Source organism: Aedes albopictus, chromosome 1 (genome assembly GCF_035046485.1).
Source record: "Aedes albopictus strain Foshan chromosome 1, AalbF5, whole genome shotgun sequence".
NCBI classification, from domain to species: domain Eukaryota; kingdom Metazoa; phylum Arthropoda; class Insecta; order Diptera; family Culicidae; genus Aedes; species Aedes albopictus.
The window spans coordinates 68,630,389-68,651,061 of NC_085136.1; the positions used below are offsets into that span (position 1 = coordinate 68,630,389).

General features: G+C 42.6%; 2 protein-coding genes across 2 annotated transcripts in view; one reads left to right on the top strand and one right to left on the bottom strand.

The window, feature by feature from the left end:
- The window catches only part of LOC109401821 (serine/threonine-protein kinase 32A), a 551,348-nt gene that overhangs the window by 443,615 nt on the left and 87,060 nt on the right, over window positions 1-20,673 (top strand). Inside the window, exon 8 of the mRNA XM_062844769.1 lies at window positions 12,795-12,920. Within this exon, the coding sequence (XP_062700753.1) occupies window positions 12,795-12,920 (126 nt within the window). The remainder of the gene's footprint in view (window positions 1-12,794; window positions 12,921-20,673) is intronic.
- On the bottom strand, window positions 812-2,822 carry LOC134285096 (uncharacterized). Its single transcript, XM_062845148.1, has 2 exons — window positions 2,071-2,822; window positions 812-1,852 (listed from the first exon to the last, which is right to left on the bottom strand). Exons 1-2 carry the CDS (start codon window positions 2,609-2,611, stop codon window positions 819-821), a joined length of 1,575 nt encoding a protein of 524 aa, XP_062701132.1. The 5' UTR covers window positions 2,612-2,822; the 3' UTR covers window positions 812-818.

The window sequence follows — 20,673 nt, forward strand, 5'->3', positions numbered from 1 at the left end:
CCTCCCATTTCTAGGGTGGACTCGCCTAGGCATGGTCGCATCACACGCACGTGAGAGCACCGCTACCAGCTCGTCGCCGTCTAAACCGATTAAGTTTCGCTCACGGCGGAGCGCTTCCCTAAATACCTCTTCGTCGAAGTATGATGTCTTCCACCTACGAGGGCTTGGCCTTGGCCTAGCCGCCTCTTCTTCTATCCGCTGTCTGCTGTTGTTGTAGTCGATACTGTAGCGAACCGCCAGGTGGTCGCTGTGAGTGTAGCCATCATCTACTCTCCAGTTCGAACTACTTGTTAAGCCAGGACTACAAAAGGTCACGTCAATAATTGACTCCGCTCCGTTTCGACTATAGGTACTCTTGGTACCGACGTTAGCCAAGTCGACATCTAATATGGCCAGTGTTTCTAGCAGGATCTGACCCCGCTGGTTCGTGAAACGGCTTCCCCATTCCACAGCCCAGGCATTAAAGTCACCCGCTATTACCACCGGCCTTCGCCCTGTTAGCACGGTCGTTAAGCGGTCCAGCATTTGCGTGAACCGCTCGATCGGCCATCGCGGAGGCACATAACAGCTACAGAAGAAGACCCCGTTTACTTTGGCGACCACGAAGCCCTCGTAGGTAGTAGACACCAACTCCTGCACGGGGTATTAACCCGTCGTCCATATCGCCGCCATTTTTCTGGTCCCATCCGAGGCCCAGTTGCCGTTGCCGGCGGGTACTCGGTATGGGTCCGAAATGATGGCGATATCCGTCTCCCACTCAGAAACCGCCTGACAAAGCAGTTGCTGAGCCGCATCACAGTGGTTCAGGTTCAGCTGCGTTACCTGCACTGTGATTTGTTGTTCACTGCGGCTTTCTTAAAGGCCGGGCACCCTGGACCACCCATCGTATGTCTGTTTTTCGAGGTTTTCCCGGTACAGATCATGCAGATGGGCGGACTCGTGCAGCTTTGGGCCTTATGACCTTCAGCGCCACATCGCCTACACAGTTTGCGCCTGTCGGGGCCTTTGCAGTCCCACGACTTGTGTCCTGGTTCCAGACACCTGAAGCAAACCTCTGGTGGCTCGTGGAATGTCAGGTGACATACACACCAGCCCACCTTTATACTTCCTACTTTAACGGACTTTTTAACATCCGCCACAGGTAGCTGAACCAAGGCTATCTGTGTCCCTGCTGGCCCTCTGCGTAGCTTAACGGCTGCGGCGGCCACCTGCACATCGCACTGTTGCCGCAGTGCCGTGACGAGCTCTTCCACTTCGGTGATCTCGTCAATGTCTATGACCTTCAGAGTCGCCTCATGTGTCAGAGCCCTCACCTGCACACCCTCACCAAGGACCTCTTCTGCCAGCCTCTTGTAGGCGGTGCCCTTGTGTTCCTTCTGGCGCTTCAGCTCCAGGATCATCTCACCCGTACGAGTACGTCTAATACTGCGTACGTCGGCTCCAAGACCCTCAAGCTTGGCGTCGCTTCGCATCGTCTTCAAGACGTCCGAGTATTTAGACTGTTCGGTCTTGATGACGATAGCGTCGCCTTTCTCGCGCCTGGCAACTGCCTTCCTACGCCTTGGCTTGGCGTCCTGCACTTCTGCCTGCGGATTCACCTTCTTCTTCCTCTTCCGCTCTACCTTTGTCCAAGGAGGGTCCTCTCCTTGGATCGCCCTGCTCTGTGGCTGTTGAGGGCCCACCATTGGTCGCAACCCCTTGTTCCCATCATTCCGGGACGGGCCGGCCTTTTCAGGCCCACCCATCCCAGCTTTCCGGGAACCCTGGCTGGGGTCCGACTTTCCGGCATTACCACCGGCTTTCGGGGTTATTATACGCCTGGCCTTGCGGGCGCCGCCAGACAGCTCCTCACCTTCTTGGTGGTTCCGGAGAGACGTAGGGTTTGGCGACCATAGGAATGGTTTAGTGGGTACGAGGAGAGAGTAGTCCTGGATTTTACTTTTGTTGTAGAAGACGGCCTGTCAGACCTACACTACCCTAACCTTCTGTTAGGGTGTCTGTTGAGCAGATTATCCCCCTATGGTTTAGATGGAAAAAAAAAAAAAAAAAAAAAAAAAGACAGCTCCTCACCTGACGGCTGCCTCGCCCGCTTCTGCGAATGCTTGTCACGTTTGTCACGAGCATTCGCTTCCACACTCTTCGGACTACCCACGAAGGAGAAGGCCTCCGTTTGTGTAAACTTAGACACTTTCTCCTTTGCGGGTTCCGCCGCTGCTGCAGCCAGCAACGCGACCGCGTGCTCCTGCTTGGCCTCATCGACAGACGCTCTAAGCCGAAGCAAGGCCGTTTTCAGGTCCTTGCTTATATTCGACTTAGTTGTCGCAAAGTCGATAATTTTGCCAAGCTGCTGCTCAGCTACCTCTAATGCGGGCCGTCCTTTTCCTGCTACTTGGCTGATGGCCCTCAGCAACCATGCTCCGTCCATAACCTCCGCCGGCTGGCTTGCCGTGGAGTGGACAGGAGCTCCCACGCTTGAGCTGCGTAAGCAGCTTCCAGCACCTGACTCCTCGCTTCTCCTTGTTGAAGACCTCATCAACCCGCTTCTTGCGAAGGGGTTGATCGCACCACTACTACCTGCTACACCTGTTTTTTGAATTTGTTTGTTACTCATATTTTATTCCCACGAGTCGCACGAGAAAGAATGTCCACCACGCCAGAGCTCTGCATTAACGCGGTAAGGGACAGCTTACTGTGGGGAGTGCCCAGGTGCCCCACAGGCTCCGTTAAAGATCGAGCATCTTTTTCACCCCCTCGATCACTCATTCCTCGGCACGGGTCGCTTGACACCTTGAATTGGGGTTAGTAGTCCTATTCTTAGCCGGCAACTACGCGGCTGTGGTCTGTGTGGGCTAAATCCAACACCTGCGTGGACGCTCTCTCCGCCGTTTTCGGAATCGGTGTCCAAGACAGCTTTCCTTCCAGGCACGTTTTACAGCTCAACCGGATTCAGCTTCTCTTTGTCCATTCTGTTTACACTGGACGGATCGCGGTGGCCGAATCGCCGGTGCCACTGGTGTTGACACAGTTCGTTGTGCTGCTTCTTCTCGGCTTTCATCACTGTTTCCACCGTCTTCAGGTGATACAGGCTTTCTGATCGGGCGCCCTTTTCTTTCACTTGCCCCGAATGATCACAAGTGTCACAATAGTCCTTGCCGAAAGTCACCACAAAGTCCTTAGCAGCCAACTTTGCCACCGAAATCAAACTGCTGTTCAACGACGTCACAAAAAGTACTTCCGTGAGAATAATCTCCACTGCACCACCACAGCCGTCAACACCAGTCAGCACATCCGGTCGATTTCACTACACTTTCGTCCGCAAGAATCACTTCAGGAGCGCTCTCTTCTCTGAGCGAACTAAACACACTTCTGTCGTTGCTCATGTGGCTGCTAGCCCCACTGTCCACAACCCAGCAACTGTGTCTCCTCTCGCCAGCCATAAACAGCGCCGCACTAGAACTCTTCTCCGGGGCCTGCTTGGCCTTTGGGCGATCACTTTTCTTCTTGGGTTCTTCTTCTCGCCCTTCACTTGCAGAAGAATCACTCGATTTCAGATTTGTTCTTCACCGTACTGTGCGACTTCACGCCGCTCTTCATCGCTTTGGCCTCGCCGGACGTTCCGTGGCCAGATCGCTCCTTCCTGCGCTCGTACTCGTCCAACAATTTGGATGGCACCAGCTCCACTGTCGGGTCTTCGTCCGGCCTGCTTTCTAGCGCCGGGACAAGCCCACTGTAGGAGTCCGGCAGGCTCCTTAGCATCATAGCGATCTTCAGTTGATCCTCCAACTCCTACCTGACGTTCTCCAGCCGATTAAAAAGGTCGTCTAGCTCGAAGAGATGTGCTTCCAAATCGCCTCCCTCTCGCAAGTTCAGGTTGCATAACTCTTTGAGAAGGGATACTCGAGAAGTCATAGTGACTTTCTCGTGATATTTCTGGAGGCTATCCCAGAACTCACGGGCCGATTCAGCCGCCTTGACGAGGCTGTATTGGTTCTCCTCTATACACAGCCCCATCGACGCACGCGCTTTCCGGTCATCACGGGTACATTGAGCTGTGGCGGGCTCGGGCTTGACTCCATCGATAACGTAGAAGAGCTCCTCCCTGGTCATGAACATCTCCATCCTGAATTTCCAGGATGACTAGTTCGTGTTGTTCTGCTTCCGACAATAACGAATCGAAAAATTTTTGCCCCGGATGCAAACACGACGCCGCCGGTACCAACGAACACACCGACGCGACGCCTTCCCCATTCCAAAACGCCGCGGGTAGTGGCACTTTTTCTGCTTTTCGGTTTCAGTCTGTTTATATCGGTTTAATAAAAGGTTCGGTTACAAAGTTGTTTGATAATGAGGTATGTTTGGTCACTCCACAAATGTGTGTAGACTATGTGCATAGTGACGAGGGGTGTACCGCTGTATCCTCTAACAAGTCCAGAGGGCTGTCGTAACGAAAAATGGAAGCATAAATTCCACATCTGATCGATACTACAATAGAAACCAGACTGAATTCATCCCCCTAGTCCCGAGTCCACGAACCCCTACCTGCGTACCATCTCCATTCCGTCTAGACATGTGCGCCGCCGCGCCACGCCGCCGCCGCCGACACTTTTTGTCCCACGCCGACGCCGACCGAGGTATCGGCGGCGCGCCAAACGCCGCTGTTTGTCACGCCGCCGATTTTCATTTTTCGCGCCGATGATCAGTGCACGAACAAAATTTAGTTTACATTAAATTGTGATAAAAAAATCTCACGATAACTACCATAAATGATTGATTGCAATAATTGATTTCTCAACACTCAGAAATTTTGTTTTATTTTTCATTAGATTGTATTAATTATTTCTCATTCACATCTCTCCAGTTTCTTCAGAGATTCTTCCAGAAGATTCAGTGATGCCTCCTGGCGATCCACCCGGGATTCCTCCATAAAATTCTTCAGGGGCACTTCCAGGAGTTTTATCATTGATTTTTTTTTCAGAAGATCTCAGGAAGATCTCGACAGGGAAAACTCCAGGAGTTTCTTCAGAAATTCTTTCGGAATGATTCCTAGAGATACATCAGAGATTCATCCAGAAAATCCTTCAAAGATTCTCATAGGAGGTCCTTCAGAGATTAGTCTGAGAGTATCTTCATGGATTCCTTCTGAAGTTCCTTAAAGAATTTATACAGGAGTTTCTTCGGGACCTAGTCCTGGAGTTTCCTCAGAGATTCCTCCAGGGTATCTTTCAGAAATTCCTCTAGAATTCCAACAAGGGGTTACTCTTGAAGTTCTGTAATGATTGCTCAAGAAGATCCTTCCTTCAGGGATTACTCCGGCAGTTTCATCAATGGTTTCTACAGGAATTCCTTCGAGCAACCCTCCTTGAATTTGTTCAAGAATTCCTCCTGAAATTTTTTCGAGGATTCCTCTTGGAATTATTTCGGGATGCCTCATGAAAATTTTTTAGTGATTTGTTCAGGAGCTCTTTCAAGGATTGCTCCAGAAGTTCCTTCGGTGATCTTATCAAGGAGTTCGCAAAGGGTTCTCCCTATTAGCTCCAGGAGAATTGAGGGATGCCTGCGGGTGTTCATTAGGAACTCCTTCAGAAGTTCCCTAAGGTACGTTAACAGGAGTTCGTTCGGGAATCCTTTCAGAAGTCCCTTTAAATATTCTTCAGGAGGATTCATAAATGCCACCTGGAAATCCATCAAGAAACCCGTGAGAAGATTCTTCTGGAATCTGCTGGAGGTCTTTAGAAATTAGTCCAGGCGTTCCTACAAGGATTCTTTCTGAAATTCCTTTAGAAATTCCTACTGGAATCCTCACAGAAATTACTGCAGGGGCTCCACCACAGATTCCTCCAGGAGTTGCAGGAATTCTTGCAGATGTTTCTTCACAGATCCCTCCTTGAATTTCTTCCCCACCCCCCAAAATTCTGCTCTAATCTTCGCCACTTCATACATAAAAATGGAGTTTGTATGGAGGAGGCGAAGACTAGAGCAGTGGCAAAGTCTAGTGCTTTTACCCTTTAACCGTTTCTTCCAAGATTCCTTCAGAATATCCTCAGGGGATTACTCATTATGGCGAAACTGGACGCATTTTCTCATTTATCTTGTTTTTGATTTTTTATTATATAACGAAGCGATATTTTAAAAATCGGTTTTCATACACAGTTAGAGGAAGAATCTGGTTTTTTTCAGATGTAAAACTTTTACCAATTTTTCAAAAACCATATTTTTTTCAAAATTTCATTCAAAAATGGTTTACTTAAAAATGAAAAACATGTTCCACCTGAAAAAAAATCAGGAGATTCCTTGATCCTTCCTCTAACTGTGTACGAAACCCTATTTTGAAAATATTGCTTCGTTGTTTAATAAAAAATCAAAAACCATAAAGTGAGGAAATGCTCCCAGTTTCGCCTTAAGGCAGTGGCGACTCCCTAACCTCAACTCTACCTGTTCAACGAATGTAAATTCTTGAATTTCATTAACAAATTTTTTAAAAAGACACTACACCGTCTTCGGCCAGAGGCCGCACAGACTGAACATAACTAACATTAGACAACGGACAACACATGGAACACCCAGTGGCCCAGAGGAGAATATTCCGATTGACGAAAAGTTTTCCCTGACTGGAGCGGGAATCGAACCCACACTCCGAGGCTTACGAGACACCTAAACGACTGACGCCGCTAACCACTCGGCCACAAAGCCCACTTCGCAAATTATAGTTTCAGGGTCGTTGAACAGGTAAAAAGTGAGGTTACGAGACGCCACTGCCTTAAGGGATTCTTCCAGAAGTTAATCCAGGGATCGCTCCTGGGGTTCTTTCAGATTGTAAATTGAGATCGAGTTTTTATCAGAAAGATTCACGGATGCCTTCACAAGTTACATCAGAGATTTCTCCAGAAGCTCATTCAGGAATTCCTTCAGGGAATATTGAAGAAGTTCCTTCAATAATTTCCTTAGGATTATAATCAGCCATATCTCCAGGATATTCTTGAGGAATCTTTCATGCAATTTCTAAAAAGCTCCTCAAGGATTTCCTTCTAGAATTCTTCCAGGAGTTTTTTAGAGGATACCTGCTGCAAAGCTTCCCTTCTACCCGGAAATATCCGTTGAAAATTCTTCAAGGATTCCGCCTGAAAATCCTTTTGATATTCCTACCGGAATTTTTTTGTGCATTCTCCTGGAATCCCTGCAGGGATATCTATTGTAATTTCTTCAGGGATTCCTCTTAGATTTCCTTTAGGAGTACCCTTGGACTTCCTTCGAGGATTTCTCCTGGAATTACTTTGGGGATTTCTCATATAACTCCACCAGGGATTACTCTTGGACTTCCTTCGGAGATTCCTCCTGGAATTCTTTCGGAGATTTCTTCTGAATTTTTTTCGGTGATTCCGCCTAGAAATCATTCTGGAATTTCTCATAGATATACTTCGGATATTCTTCCTGGACATCCTTCATGGATTCCTCCTAAAATTCGCTTGGGAATTTATCCTATTATTATTATTTCTTTATTATAGAGATTTTCAGCCCTAGGCGGAATTTCTCCTAATATTCTAACGTGGATTTCTCCTGAAATCTCTTCGGGATTTCCTCCTGGAATTTCTTCGATGATTTCAGTAAGAATTCCTTAGGAGATTCCTCCTGAATTTGCTTCGGGGATTCCTCATGGAATTCCTTCGTAGTTTCTCCTGGACTTCCTACGGGGATTACTCTTGAAAATCCTTCGTGTATACCGCTTGGAAATCCTTCGGAGATTCCTCCCAGATTTCCTTCAGGAGGTCCACCTGGGATTCCTGCAGGGATTTCTCATTTAAGCGATTTTTTCTGAGATCCCTCATGGAATTCCTCCGGGGATTCCTCCTAGAATTCCTTAAGGAATTTCTTGTGGAATTCTTTTGGGGATTCTTGGGGACTCTTGGAATTCTTTCGGTGATTCATCCTAGAATTTTCTCAGGAATTTCTCCAGGAACTCTTTCAGAGATTTCTCCCGCATTTTTTTTTGTTGATTTCTCCTAGAAATCCTTCGGGGATTCTATCTCTAATTCGCTTGAAAATTGCCCCTGGATTTTTTCAAGGATTCCTGTTGGAATTTCTTTGGAATTCGTGCTGGAATAATTTCTGGGTTTCCTCTTTGAATTCCAGTGGGAACTCCTCTTGGAATTACTTCAGGAGCCCCAACGAGGATTTCTCCTGGATATTTTTCGTCTTCCTACTTTGAAGAGGTCTTCTCGAATCACTTTGAAAATTTTTCCTGGAATTCCTTCGGGGGTTTCTCCTGATATTTTTCCTAGAGACCCTTTGAGGATTTCTCAGTGAATTACTTTGAACATTTCTTTTGGACTTCCTGTGGGGTTTTCTCGTGAAAAACCTTTTATTTTCCGCTTGGAATTCCTTCGCAGAATCCTCTCGGAATCCTTTCGAAGGTGCCCCTTGGGATTCCTGCAGATATTTCTGCTGTAATTTCTTCGAGGATCCTTTCTAGACTTTCTTCGAGGATTCCTGCTAATTTTTTTTCAGGAATTTCTCCTGATGTTTCGTCAAGGATTCTCTCTGGATTTCCTTCGGAATTTCTTTGGTGATTTATCTTCAAATTTCTCCGGAGATTCCTCCTGGAATTCCTTTGAGAGTCCTCTTAGAATTCCAGCGGATCGATTCTTCCTAGAATTCTCTCGAGAATTTCTACTGGAATTCTATCGGAGATTCGCCTTGGAATTCCTTTGGGGGTTTCTCCTGAGGGATTCTTCCTTCGAGGATACCTCCTCGGGGATTTCTCCTGATATTTCGTCGAGGATTCCTTCTGGAATTCCTTATGGGATTGCTCCTGAAATTCCTTCGAGGATCCACGAGGAAATTCCTCCTAGTATTTTCTCAGGGATTTCTTATGGAATTCCTTCAGAGATTCCTCCTGGGAATTTTTTGTTGATTCCTCCTAGAAATGCTTAGGGTTTTCCTTCTCGAATTTCTTTTGGAATTTCCGCTGGAGTTCCTTCGGAGATCCCTCCTGGAATTCCTGGTGTAATTACCTTAGGATTTCTTCTTGAATTCATTTGGGGAATTCTTCTGGAATTTCTTTTGAAGATTCGTCATGGATTTCCTTCTGAAATTCCTCGAAAAGTGCTATCAGCGATTTCTTCAGAAGTTTCTGCAGGGATCTCTCTAAGAGAGATTCTTGAACCACCAGAGATTCCTGCAGAAGTTTCTTCAGGGTTTCATACAGCAGTTCCTGCAGAGATTAGTCCAGAATTTTCATCATGGATTCCTTGAGGAGTTTCTTTAAGGCTCCTTTTGGGATTCCTTTTGGGATTGCTTCCTGAAAGCATTGAGGATTCCTCAACGTAAATAGTGAGACCTTATTATCATACTTGATTGCTTCTAAGGTTCTGAGAAAACAAAACAAAAACTATAGCAAAATCGATATTTTATTACCCTTTATTTGCAATGGAGTAGTGTAACATACATTACACTAAGGATACAGGTAATGTCTCAATATGTATAATCACTGACTGGTCGAAGTGTAGAATTAGCTATAAGTTAAAATACACATTAATAAAAAAAAAAATGACTGGTGGTAGTGATGGACCCGAACATAAATAAAAAAGGTATTCATTCTTACTTAATAGTTTATGTCATCAATGGTCATGAAAAAGTTCAGACTACAAATTCTAGAGCGTAATAACAACTTCTTGGGTTTGCCAATGTTGACATTATGGTCAAATTTTGGTCACGCCGATTCACGCCGCCGCCGCCGCCGCCGCCGAATGTTGCCACCGGCGTGACGCCGATGACGCCGCCGCCGCCGGCCAAAAATGGCCCTCACGCCGCCGCCGAACAAAATATAGTCGGCGCACAGGTCAAATTCCGTCTCGAAATGGTCACCATCTCTCTCTCTCACCCCAATACGGCGGTAACACCCCTCCACGAGCTACGGCGGTAACGAATGAGTGCATTCTTGGTTGCGCTCGCTCGCTTTTAACCGAATTCGACTTTCGTTCAGTTCTCGTTCTTTATCACCGTTTACACGCTGCTTCGTTTTGGGGTGTTCAAAATATAATGTGTAATTTTCAAAAAACACATGATCTAATTTAATAATTTATCTTATCAAACCAACCCTCACCATTGCAGGGGCTTTGGGAGGTTTTAGCAGGTTCAGAAGTGAACGTCTCTGAAATTCCCCTTGAAACTCTCTTGAAAACCGTCTCAGACCCCGCATGACCCTCCCTTCAAATCTTCTAGCCACTTCCCGGATAAAAACTAACCATAGGGTGTTTGGTGAAAACCATTCCTGCACCGTACAGTGTACCAGCTACAATAATGTATATTGTAATGAAATGGTTCGCTAAAAGCTTCGCACATTGTAGCTACTATACATTTACATTCGATTTTTATGCAACAATATTTTATACTGTTTTTCTTACGTTTGAACCATTCACTTCTCCGAAATATTATTTTTCCGTGCATTTTAAAGTATTTATTCATTTTTAGATTTCTTCCGTGCTTTGTTTTGTTGATGTTTGTGATTTTTTTGATGCAAAGGAAAGGAAAGAAAAAAAAGTGAATAAGTTGAAACATCAATTTAAAGTCAATAAAATGTTTAAATAAGTAGTAAACCAGATGTCTTAAGAACTGCAGATCCAAGAGATATGGCGAGTTAGGTATGTAGAGTGCGATGAGAGGAATACGATTGACAAACTTTATCTTTGACGTAGCCATCTTTAACATATGGACTGGACTGAACACTGAAAGAAATTCTGATATAGGTTCGTCTGTGGGTTCGATTTTTAACCTATCTTATACTTGAATCGAACTTGACAGTTTTCTCCTGAGTTGTTATGTATTTCCCCGTGTATTTCAAACTTTAGTCAAACTGGAGCCTCAATATTGCAATAACGGTTAAGCACGCTGTAATGATACTTATGCACCTCGTCACCCACTTCATGCAACTACATTAGTGGTCTAATAACACTTAGCGCGCTCGGCATAGTTTCATCATGCCGCTCAAAGTGTTGCCACAAATAATGCTTAGTTTGCAAAACCTGGTTATCTGGCTGGTGGGGCATGGGAGCCTAAGCTTCAACTGTTAATGCAATCAGAGACTACTCAGACTTAGACGTGGGCGATCCAATATATGAAGGGTTATCCAAAACGCTCTGGAGAATTCCCAAAGCGCATTCTCATAATGCTAGTAAGCCTAAGATGCCATTATCAGGAGGAATATGACAAGATATTGTAACATTATATGGTTTATGTAATATAAAACAATACAGCATAACAAGAGAGAACCATTCCAAAACCATTTAATTAAATGTATAACCAGTAGTGAAATTACAATTAAAAACAATATATTTACGGTACATTTTATTGTTTAAAACCATACGTGTACCATACAATGTACGGTATATGAAAACCCACGTATCAGTTTTAAGAACAATTCATTTACAATAAAATGAATGGTTTTGCAAAAAAATATATATGGAGAAAAATATTTTTTTATATTGTTACGATACTTAACAACCTGTATACTATATTGTAAAAATCTTATTTACAATTCACTGTATGGTGTCTACATTACATCTTATTGTTTTTTTTTTTATTTTTATTTTTACAGTGGTGTCTATTGTAACAATATGGTTCTAAATAGTACTGTTCGGTTTTTGTACTGTATTTTTTATTCGGGTTGCCCCTTCTTAATCTTCTTTGCAACCTTTAATTCCATTTAGGTAATGAACTGAATCCCTTTGGGTAAAAATTCTATTGAGACAGACCCGACTTATTACCTAAATGGAGGTTCCAGTGTAGACAGAACTGAAAAAAAAGATGAAAGGTTTGCGGATATTCTTGACTCGTGGATTGGAAACCACTGAATCGTAAACACTCTGCCTGTAACTGCTCTAAAAGGGTTGGGCCAGTAAGTTGACCAGCCGACTACTTACTTCTCTCGGTTGTTGATTCAATTGTGAGTTACTGCCATGCGAACATTGTAGTCGCCCATCCACAACCAGGCAGGCAGGAAATTGATTGGAAAATTGGATAGGAAATGTGTACAAACCAACAACGACGTCGTTAACGTTTGTCGTTTTACCTACCAACAAACCCACTTTAGAATGCTGGGTTTTGCTGGACCATTTTTACTTTCATGTACTCTAGCTGTGGCGCAGGAAAAAAAAAACGGTAGCAATTTGAAACGTCCATGTCCCATTGATTCTCTTTCGGCCTAGGAACTTTTCGTAAAGGAATTTCCCATTCTATGTCTGTGATATAAGGCCAGAGCAAATCTCATTTTCTTTTGGCGAATGGCTCTCAAATAAAAATGCTCATTGACTACTACAAGCCGAGAAGCAGGTACTTTGACAGTGTTAAGAAGAACAAGTCTCCATCAAGTGCTTAAAATATTGCTATCGCCCCAATTCAGATTGTAATCTAAACCTAACATTTAACTGCCCCTTCACCTTCAGAACTTATCTCTCGCTAAAGACACAATCCTCGTCGTCAATAAACACCACTCTATAAGAACTTGTAATTGCTTGCTCAAACAGACATCGTCGCCCTCGTTCCCCAGCAGCTGGTCGTGAACCTTCATCTCAGTTCCGACAATAATTATTGAGCTTTAAACGTTCGACTGGGGAGTATCACTTTCCCAGCTGGTTTAATAAGTAAGTAGGTTGGCACAAAGAAGACAAGCAGTTTCCAACTTAAACAGAAACGAGGACCTTTGTTTGGGCCTAACGGCAACAACAACGGGAGGGACGAACTTTTCCCAGGTCGTGTTTTAATTAATTCCATCCTTGTTCTCCGTTTTCCTCTTGTTTCAGGACACGCACATTTGACCGACTTTAACATCGCGACCCGGCTGCCACCGGATGGGCTGGCCTGCAGCATGTCGGGCACCAAGCCGTACATGGCCCCGGAGGTTTTCATGTGTGCCTTAGAGGAGATCGGTGAGTAGTAGTTTTTCCCGAGCGTGGAATAAAAATAAAATTTTCTTTTCTATGTAGTTACCTAATTTTTTCAACGCATTCATCCGCATGAATCAATTTTGAGATAATCTAATGCTATGTTAATCAAACGCAGAGGAATTCAATAAATTATGACATAGATCAATTGAGAGAAACTTCAAAGCACCCACTTCCCCGGATGTCTGTCATAGACAGACACCTTCTCATCACTTCCGTCAATAGCAACACCAACTGAAGTGGAAGTTTCAGCAATGCCCATCGCATGCCACCGATGATGACGACGTATTGTCGTCGCTTCGCTTGTTTATTAAATTAAAATGCGAACATTTTAATATCATACCACACAGCATCCCATCCCGTCTCTTCCCGTTTCACGTTCAGAACGAGGAACCCTTGTTAACCTGCATACTCTTCTCGTGTGGGCTTTCTCGCACTGAACGATAGTCACACAGAAACCAACAACACCACACGGAAGCCCAACGAGAAGCAGCCTCTGGAGGGTGATCCCATTATCATTCGTCTCCATTTGCCTGGCATATTACTTTTTCATATGCTGCACACCACCACCGTTGCCCTAGTGGGGATGATAATAATATACATATATTTTTACCACATTTGCCACCGTTAGTTGCAGTTTTTGCCTTTCTCGTACACTAAGTGTACTGGAAGGGCTATATGTTCACTCCAAAAATGACTTTTTTATAGGAGGTCCGGAGGGTCTAGTCACATATACCAATCAACTCAGCTCGACGAGTTGAGGTGATGTCTGTGTGTGTGTTCGTGTGTGTGTGTGTGTGTGTGTGTGTGTGTGTGTGTGTGTGTGTGTGTGTGTGTGTGTGTGTGTGTGTGTGTGTGTGTGTGTGTGTGTGTGTGTGTGTGTGTGTGTGTGTGTGTGTGTGTGTGTGTGTGTGTGTGTGTGTGTGTGTGTGTGTGTGTGTGTGTGTGTGTGTGTGTGTGTGTGTGTATGTATGTGTGTGTGTATGTGTGTGTACAAAAAAAACTCACATCACTTTTTGGCAGTAAACCTCAACCGATTTTAATGACCAACGGTTCATTCGACGCGGAATCTGGTCCCATTGTTTCCTACTGAAAATGGTTCGGATCGGTCCAGCCGTCCCGGAGTTATGGCCATTTAGGTGTTCCGGATCGGTACCCCAGGAAGGGGCCAGATATGAAAACGCTACAAACCCATTCATGCGACACATCAAACCACGGCACTTTCAAAAACATGATGAACGGTAAACAGGAAAATAGTTTCGGGCCATATCTGAACCGGTAGTGTTCCGGATCCGGTTCCGGGTGACCCGCCGGAAGTGGCCAAATATGAAAGTGAACCAACCCCTTCATGCGACACATCAAACAGCGGATTTTTCGATAACCTGATAAACAGTAGGCAGGAAAACATTCTCAGACCATATCTGAACCGGTAGTATTCCGGAACCGGTTCTGGGTGTTCCGCCGGAAGTGGCTAAATATGAAAGTGAACCATATCCTTGCATGCGATACATCAAACAGCGGCTTTTTCGATAGCCTGATGAACAGTGGGCAGGAAAATATTCTCGGATCATATCTGAACCGGTAGTGTTCCGGAACCGGTTCCGGGTGATCCGCCGGATGTGGCCAAAGATGAATGTGAACCAAAGCCATACATGCGACACATCAAACAGCGGATTTTTCGATAACCTGATAAACAGTAGACAGGAAAACATTCTCAGACCATATCTGAACCGGTAGTATTCCGGAACCGGTTCTGGATGTTCCGCCGGAGGTGGCTAAATATGAAAGTGAACCTAACCCATGCATGCGATACAACAAACAGCGGCTTTTTCGATAGCCTGATGAACAGTGGGCAGGGAAACATTCTCAGACCATATCGGAACCGCTAGTGTTACTGAACCGGTTCCAGATGTCACGACGGAAGTAGCCAAGTATAAAAGTTAACCAACCCCTTACATGTGACGCATCAAATCGCAAGCTCTTCAGGCAACCTGATAAACGGTTAATTAAAGAGAATAGTTTCAGATCATATTTGGATCAACCGATAGAGTTCCGGAACCGGTTCCGGTGTCCCGCTGGAAGTGGTCAAATGTAGTATATATCAAAACCCATGCCTGCGGCACATTAAACAGCGGCTTTTTAAATAACGTGATGAACGATTAGTCAGAAAATAGGCTCAGACCACAACGAAGATCTTTATAAAGGCTACCGATAGTGTTCCAGGACCGATCTAGGGTGTCCAGCCGGAAGTGGCCAAATGCCAAAAAGAACCAAACCTATGCATGCGACACATCGAACCGCGGTCTTTTTTTTTTAAACCATGAGGAACGATTAGCAAGAAAATAGGCGCAGACCACAATAGAGGCTACCGATAGTGATGCAAAACCAGCATTGGGTGCTTCCTAGGGTGCTTCGCAGGAACTTCAAAAATGAACAAAGTCAATGCAAGCGATAAATATGTGTAAGAAAACAAAATCTTGACTGAACTAAGGCCACATACATACAGACGTCTTACTCTACTCACTCTCCATCGTCCTTGTTTTCAACGGTTGAAACAAATATGTATTAATCGTTGTTGCTTGTTTGACGTCTACTCACTACCAACATCAAGCCGCAGTGAAACGCAACCTGATTAGCATTTGGCGATTATTTTTTTCGTAACGATGAATATAATAGCAATATGTTACGAATGATATGTCTGTTTGTCTGTACTAAAGCAATCTCATCAAATTACTGAGGTGTAAAAATATACAGTAGGAAAGGTCAACGTTATATGAGAAAATTATCGCATTAACCCCGGAGAAAGTTTTTTCAATCCTCTTTTCCGTCTAAAACTACTGGGAATTTTTTTATGGGATTTGGAATGGGCAATTTCACTTGCTTGCATTTTTGTCAAATTTTACATGAATTTTGTAACCTATGATAATAAAATATAGCCTAAAGTGTGAAGAAAAAACTAGGTCGAAGACCGTAAAGCAGGGCTGTCCAACATACGGCCCGCGGAATCGATGAATGAAACTTGGCCCAAGGATTGAAATATTTGAAGATATTTCATATTTAAATAAAATTTAATATTAAAAATAAACTCGAAATAGGTAGAGTGTTTTGTTAAAAATTTTCAAAGATTAAAAAATTTAAATACATAAATTTAAAAATTTTAAACTTGAAAGGTACAGCCAAATTTGAAGCAGAATTTCAGCAAAATTTACTGAATTTCAGAAAAACGTTGCTGCTGAACAGCAGAGTTTACTGAACGAATCAGGAAAGTTTGCTGAATTTCAGCAAATTGTTTGCTGCAACCTGCAGTTCGGCAAAATTCAGAAAAAAAGTATTCAGGGTGATTTTTGCAAAACAATCAAGAATTCTTGCTCACATTTTATGACCCAAATGATGTCAGTGTTGTGATTTGCCGTGAGAACGGGTAATCGGATGTACAAAATTTCACTGTTGCATTCGTGCTTTCGAAATTTGATGTCGAAATTTAATATCTGGCCCGTCGACTGGTATGGAGTATCACTTGTGGCCCGCGGCCACGAAAGGTTGGGCAGGCCTGCCGTAAAGTCATCTGTGATTGTGAAAGACGTTATATCCTAGCTTATAATTATCGTCTTGATGTTGATCGGTCTTCAGTGATAGTGAAGGTGCTCAAGCAGTCAACTGAAAATTCTGAAATTTTTCAGCCCAGTCTATACGTTTAACGTAACGTCGGAATATGTTCAATTAATAAATTTCCCAATTTTATTAAAATTATTGCTTTTCTAAATAAGGTATTCTCAGGATTCAGGAACAGTTCGCATTACGTCGACGGAAAGATCATGCTTCGGAATGATGGCCCTAGTACAGAAACTAGCTTAACAAACAATAGTAGAAGATTTCAAAAACAAGACCGAATTCTAAACCGCTCGATAGGTAGGAGATTGTCCACATCTCGACGGTTTCAAACCGAACGGACTCAATAAATAACAAAACTTCCGTATGACATTTTTAAGTTAGGCTAGGCCATCTTGACTAGGAAACCTTGATCGATTGAACCCTTGAAAAGGCGCCATATAGATCGAAACGTCGGAAAAAAATCATAAACTAGTGTTTTCGATTCCCCCAAAAGGCTGAAGCCAACATTCTGAAGCAAAATCATCCCAGTCGTATCCCAACCAAGGAAAGATCATGAGTACATGTTCGACGAGAAAGGCACTATCACCACTAGGTGGATTAATCTGGGTTTTTGATATCCTAATGAACAGTAAGCAGGAAAATATTCTCAGAACATATCTTAACCGACAGTGATCCGGAACCGTTTCCGGGTGTCCCGCCGGAAATGGCCATATCCCTTTCGGGACGAAGCACAAAAAAGTGAAATTTCCATACAAATGGCTCAACTCTGGCTCTCCAAAACTATCATATTTCTCAACAAAACAACAATTATTTTTCCTCATTTGGAAGCACTACTCTTTATCTTTCAATTTCTAGCTTTGACTACCTAGATTAATCGGAAATAAAAAAAAAATATGCGACAGATAAAACTTTTTCATGTTTTACGGTTTTTGTCCACTTTTTGTTTACCTTGATGTGGTAAATCCCACAGGCTACGTAAACAAAAGTTTGTTTACACACATACAAGTATAAATAATGGCTGAATTATGGAAACAGTTTACATCACACTGAAAAATATTTAAACCCAGAGAATAAGTTAATTTGGCTAAACAACTTTTTAGTTTTTACTCAGCATTGGGTTATTTTCTCCCTCTCCCCATACGGATGTTGTCAAAAACGAAGAAAGAAGCACCGACACATCCGTGCGGCTCCGTGGAAGAAGCCAAATTTGGGTTATCTTGACTAAACCCAAATTTGCGTCAAATAAGGCCTCCGCTGGGTGAAAATAACTTAATACTGGGTAAATTTTTTTGCAGCGATCAAATGCAAACTACCTAGTGACCACTATCACTGTTTGACGCAAATTTGAGTAATTCCACGGAGATGCGGGATTGCGTTAAAAGAACTTAAATTTGGGTTGATTTGTAGTTCCGTGCACTTAACAAAGTCTAAACAGATGAAAAAAATATGCAAACCTGTTACCGCTCAACAGCACAATTGTGCTGGTTCGTCACGAAAGGGATATATAGAAGTGAACCAAACCCTTGCATGCGACACAACAAATTGCGAAATTTTAGGTATCTTGATTTGGCAAAATGTTTCCAGCCATATTTGGGACAATCGGCAGTGTTCCGCAACCGATTACGGGTACCCCACCGGAAGTGGTCAAATATAAAGGAGAACCAAACCCATAAATGCGACACATTAAATGACTTTTTAGGTAACCTGATGAATGGTTAACAAGAAAAAAAATCATAGACCATACTTTGGAAAACCAATAATGTGCCTAAACCGGTTTCAGGTGCCCCGCCGGAAATGGTCAAATGAATTCGTCTATGTTTTTGTTTTATTTAATTAGCTATTTTTTGAACACTAGTGTACAGGTTCCAATCAACCAACCAACACGAGAAGGTCCATAAAGTACGGGGGTGTTTATAAAGCACGTAGACAAAATTTCGGCCATCTCAAACCGCTCCCTCTCCCTTCGTAGACTTTCGTCCATACAAAAATTATAAATTTTTATGAAGCGTAGTCGTTGGCCAATCCCCCTCCTCTCCTTAAAGTCTACGTGGTTTATAAACGGCCTATTGTTAATGCCCGATCAACATGTGTGCTTCGTAAGCTTCAGAACTAATTCCAGAATTCTTTGTGTAAGGTTTCCTTCAGATATTTTCGGATAAATATCTCCAGGAAACCTTTCAAGTAGATTTGTATGGGTTGCTTCTAAAACTCCTCCAAAAAATACATAAGGAATTGTAAAAGAAATTAGTTTGAAACATTCATCGAACATTTCTCAAAATGTTTTCGTCTTAAGAAATTGGTATCCCAAATATGCTTACATGAAAAATATGTCGGAATGTTGAAAATTAAAAATTTTAACCAACAAAACCCAAAATTCGCAAAATATTCAATTTAAAAGAATAACCTTCCGAAACACGTGCATATCGATTTTTAATGACGAAATATGATATTTAGATGAAAATTAAAAATGTGGGAATTAGAGGGTAGTTTTTTCCTCCTCTGTTGGGGAAATTAAGCCATTGTGTCCAATGAGTTGAACTTTAGTGGCATAAAATTAGAGGGTTAAGAATATTCTCAAAAATCTCTTCATGGACTTCCCTTAGAAAGTCTACCATGGATTCCTGCAGATTTTTTTTACCAAGAATTTCTTTAGAAATTCGCCCAAAAACTGCTCTCGGAGATGTGATTAGCGGTTTCTCAAGAAAATCATATCGCTATACATTTACAAACATATCCAGGAATTTCTCAAGCGATTCCATTGCAAGTTCCGGATAGAATTTCTCTCGCAATTTCTTCTAGAATTTCTCCAGAAATCCTAGCAGGAGTTCCTATCACGACATCTCTTAGTGGTTCCAGCAGGAACTCTTTCATTTTAGAAAATCTACCAAGGATTTTTTCTAGGGAGTTACTCTAGAGTTACTCTAGGAAACCTTCCATGACTTTCCTTAGAAATTGGTTGATTCAGAAATTTCCCATGGGGATTAGCTCAGGAAATCTTCGACGGTTTCCATCATAAATACTGAATAGGGTTCCTTGAGAAAATCTATCAGGGATACATTGGGAAATTTCTGAAAAGTTTCCTCCATGAATCCTTCCACAGATTATTTTGGAGATTCCTCCTAAGATTTTTCTACTGAGAAATTTGTTCTAGGGATTTCTTAAGATTTTTTACGGAGTTTCTTTCAGAAATTCCTAAAGCGTTTTGTTCGTAAATACTTCCAAGCAATTTTTATGAAATTCGTACCGGACCTACTACCAGAGCGCTTCCAGCGACTCCTTCAGAAATTTCTGCACGGATTCTATTGGGAATTTCTGAAGAAAATCTCCCTGAAATGTCTAAAATCCTGAGATTCTCTCAGAAATTCTTACAGAAATTCAAATATAGTTATTTATGTAACGAGTGGCAAAAAGTTGTTTTTTTTTTCAGCACGAAACATACATTTATCATTGGATAATTACGAAGAGTGCTGAAAAAATCGAGTTTTGCAACGAGTTCCATACAAAATTTTATGCAATGATTTTTTTTATAATGCAACTCATATGAAAATTTAAATTTTTAAAATTTTAGTATAAACTCCAGTAGAACTTCTGAGAAAATAAATGGCAGACAATTAAACGTTCCATAATAAATACAAAATTTCCCATAAATAATTCGAAAAGTCCCAGTGAAGAAACAGGGGTGTAAGCAGTAATAAATAACAAAAGTTCCATAAACAAATAAAAAAATGCATAAATAAATCAAAAGTTTCCATAACAAATTGATTTTTGAGCAATTCAAAACGTTAAAAATGCAATGAATAAATCAACTGTTGCAATAAAAAAAAGCCATTTTCCCCAGCAAATAACTTCGACTTTTCCATAAATAAATTCGAGTTTTCCATAATAAATTAGAAAATTCGCAATAAAAAACCCAGTTTAATCCACCTAGTGCACACTTAAATTCAGAAATTGATCTCGGTAAACGGTATACCGAGAATCCAACAGCTGATATCTCGGTAAAATATTTACTGATTCTCGGTAAAGTTTTTACCGAGATTTCGGTAAACCATTACCGAGTCTCGGTGAACTTTGCCGAGATCTCGGTAAAAAGTTGGATTGCCGAGATCTCGGCAAAGTTTTAACGACA

Coding starts and splice junctions, on each gene's coding strand:
- LOC134285096 (XM_062845148.1), bottom strand. CDS start 2,611: ATGAGTAACAAACAAATTCAAAAAACAGGTGTAGCAGGTAGTAGTGGT. Junction 1,853..2,070: donor GCGGGCGAGGCAGCCGTCAG/GTGAGGAGCTGT, acceptor ACCACCAAGAAG/GTGAGGAGCTGTCTGGCGGC.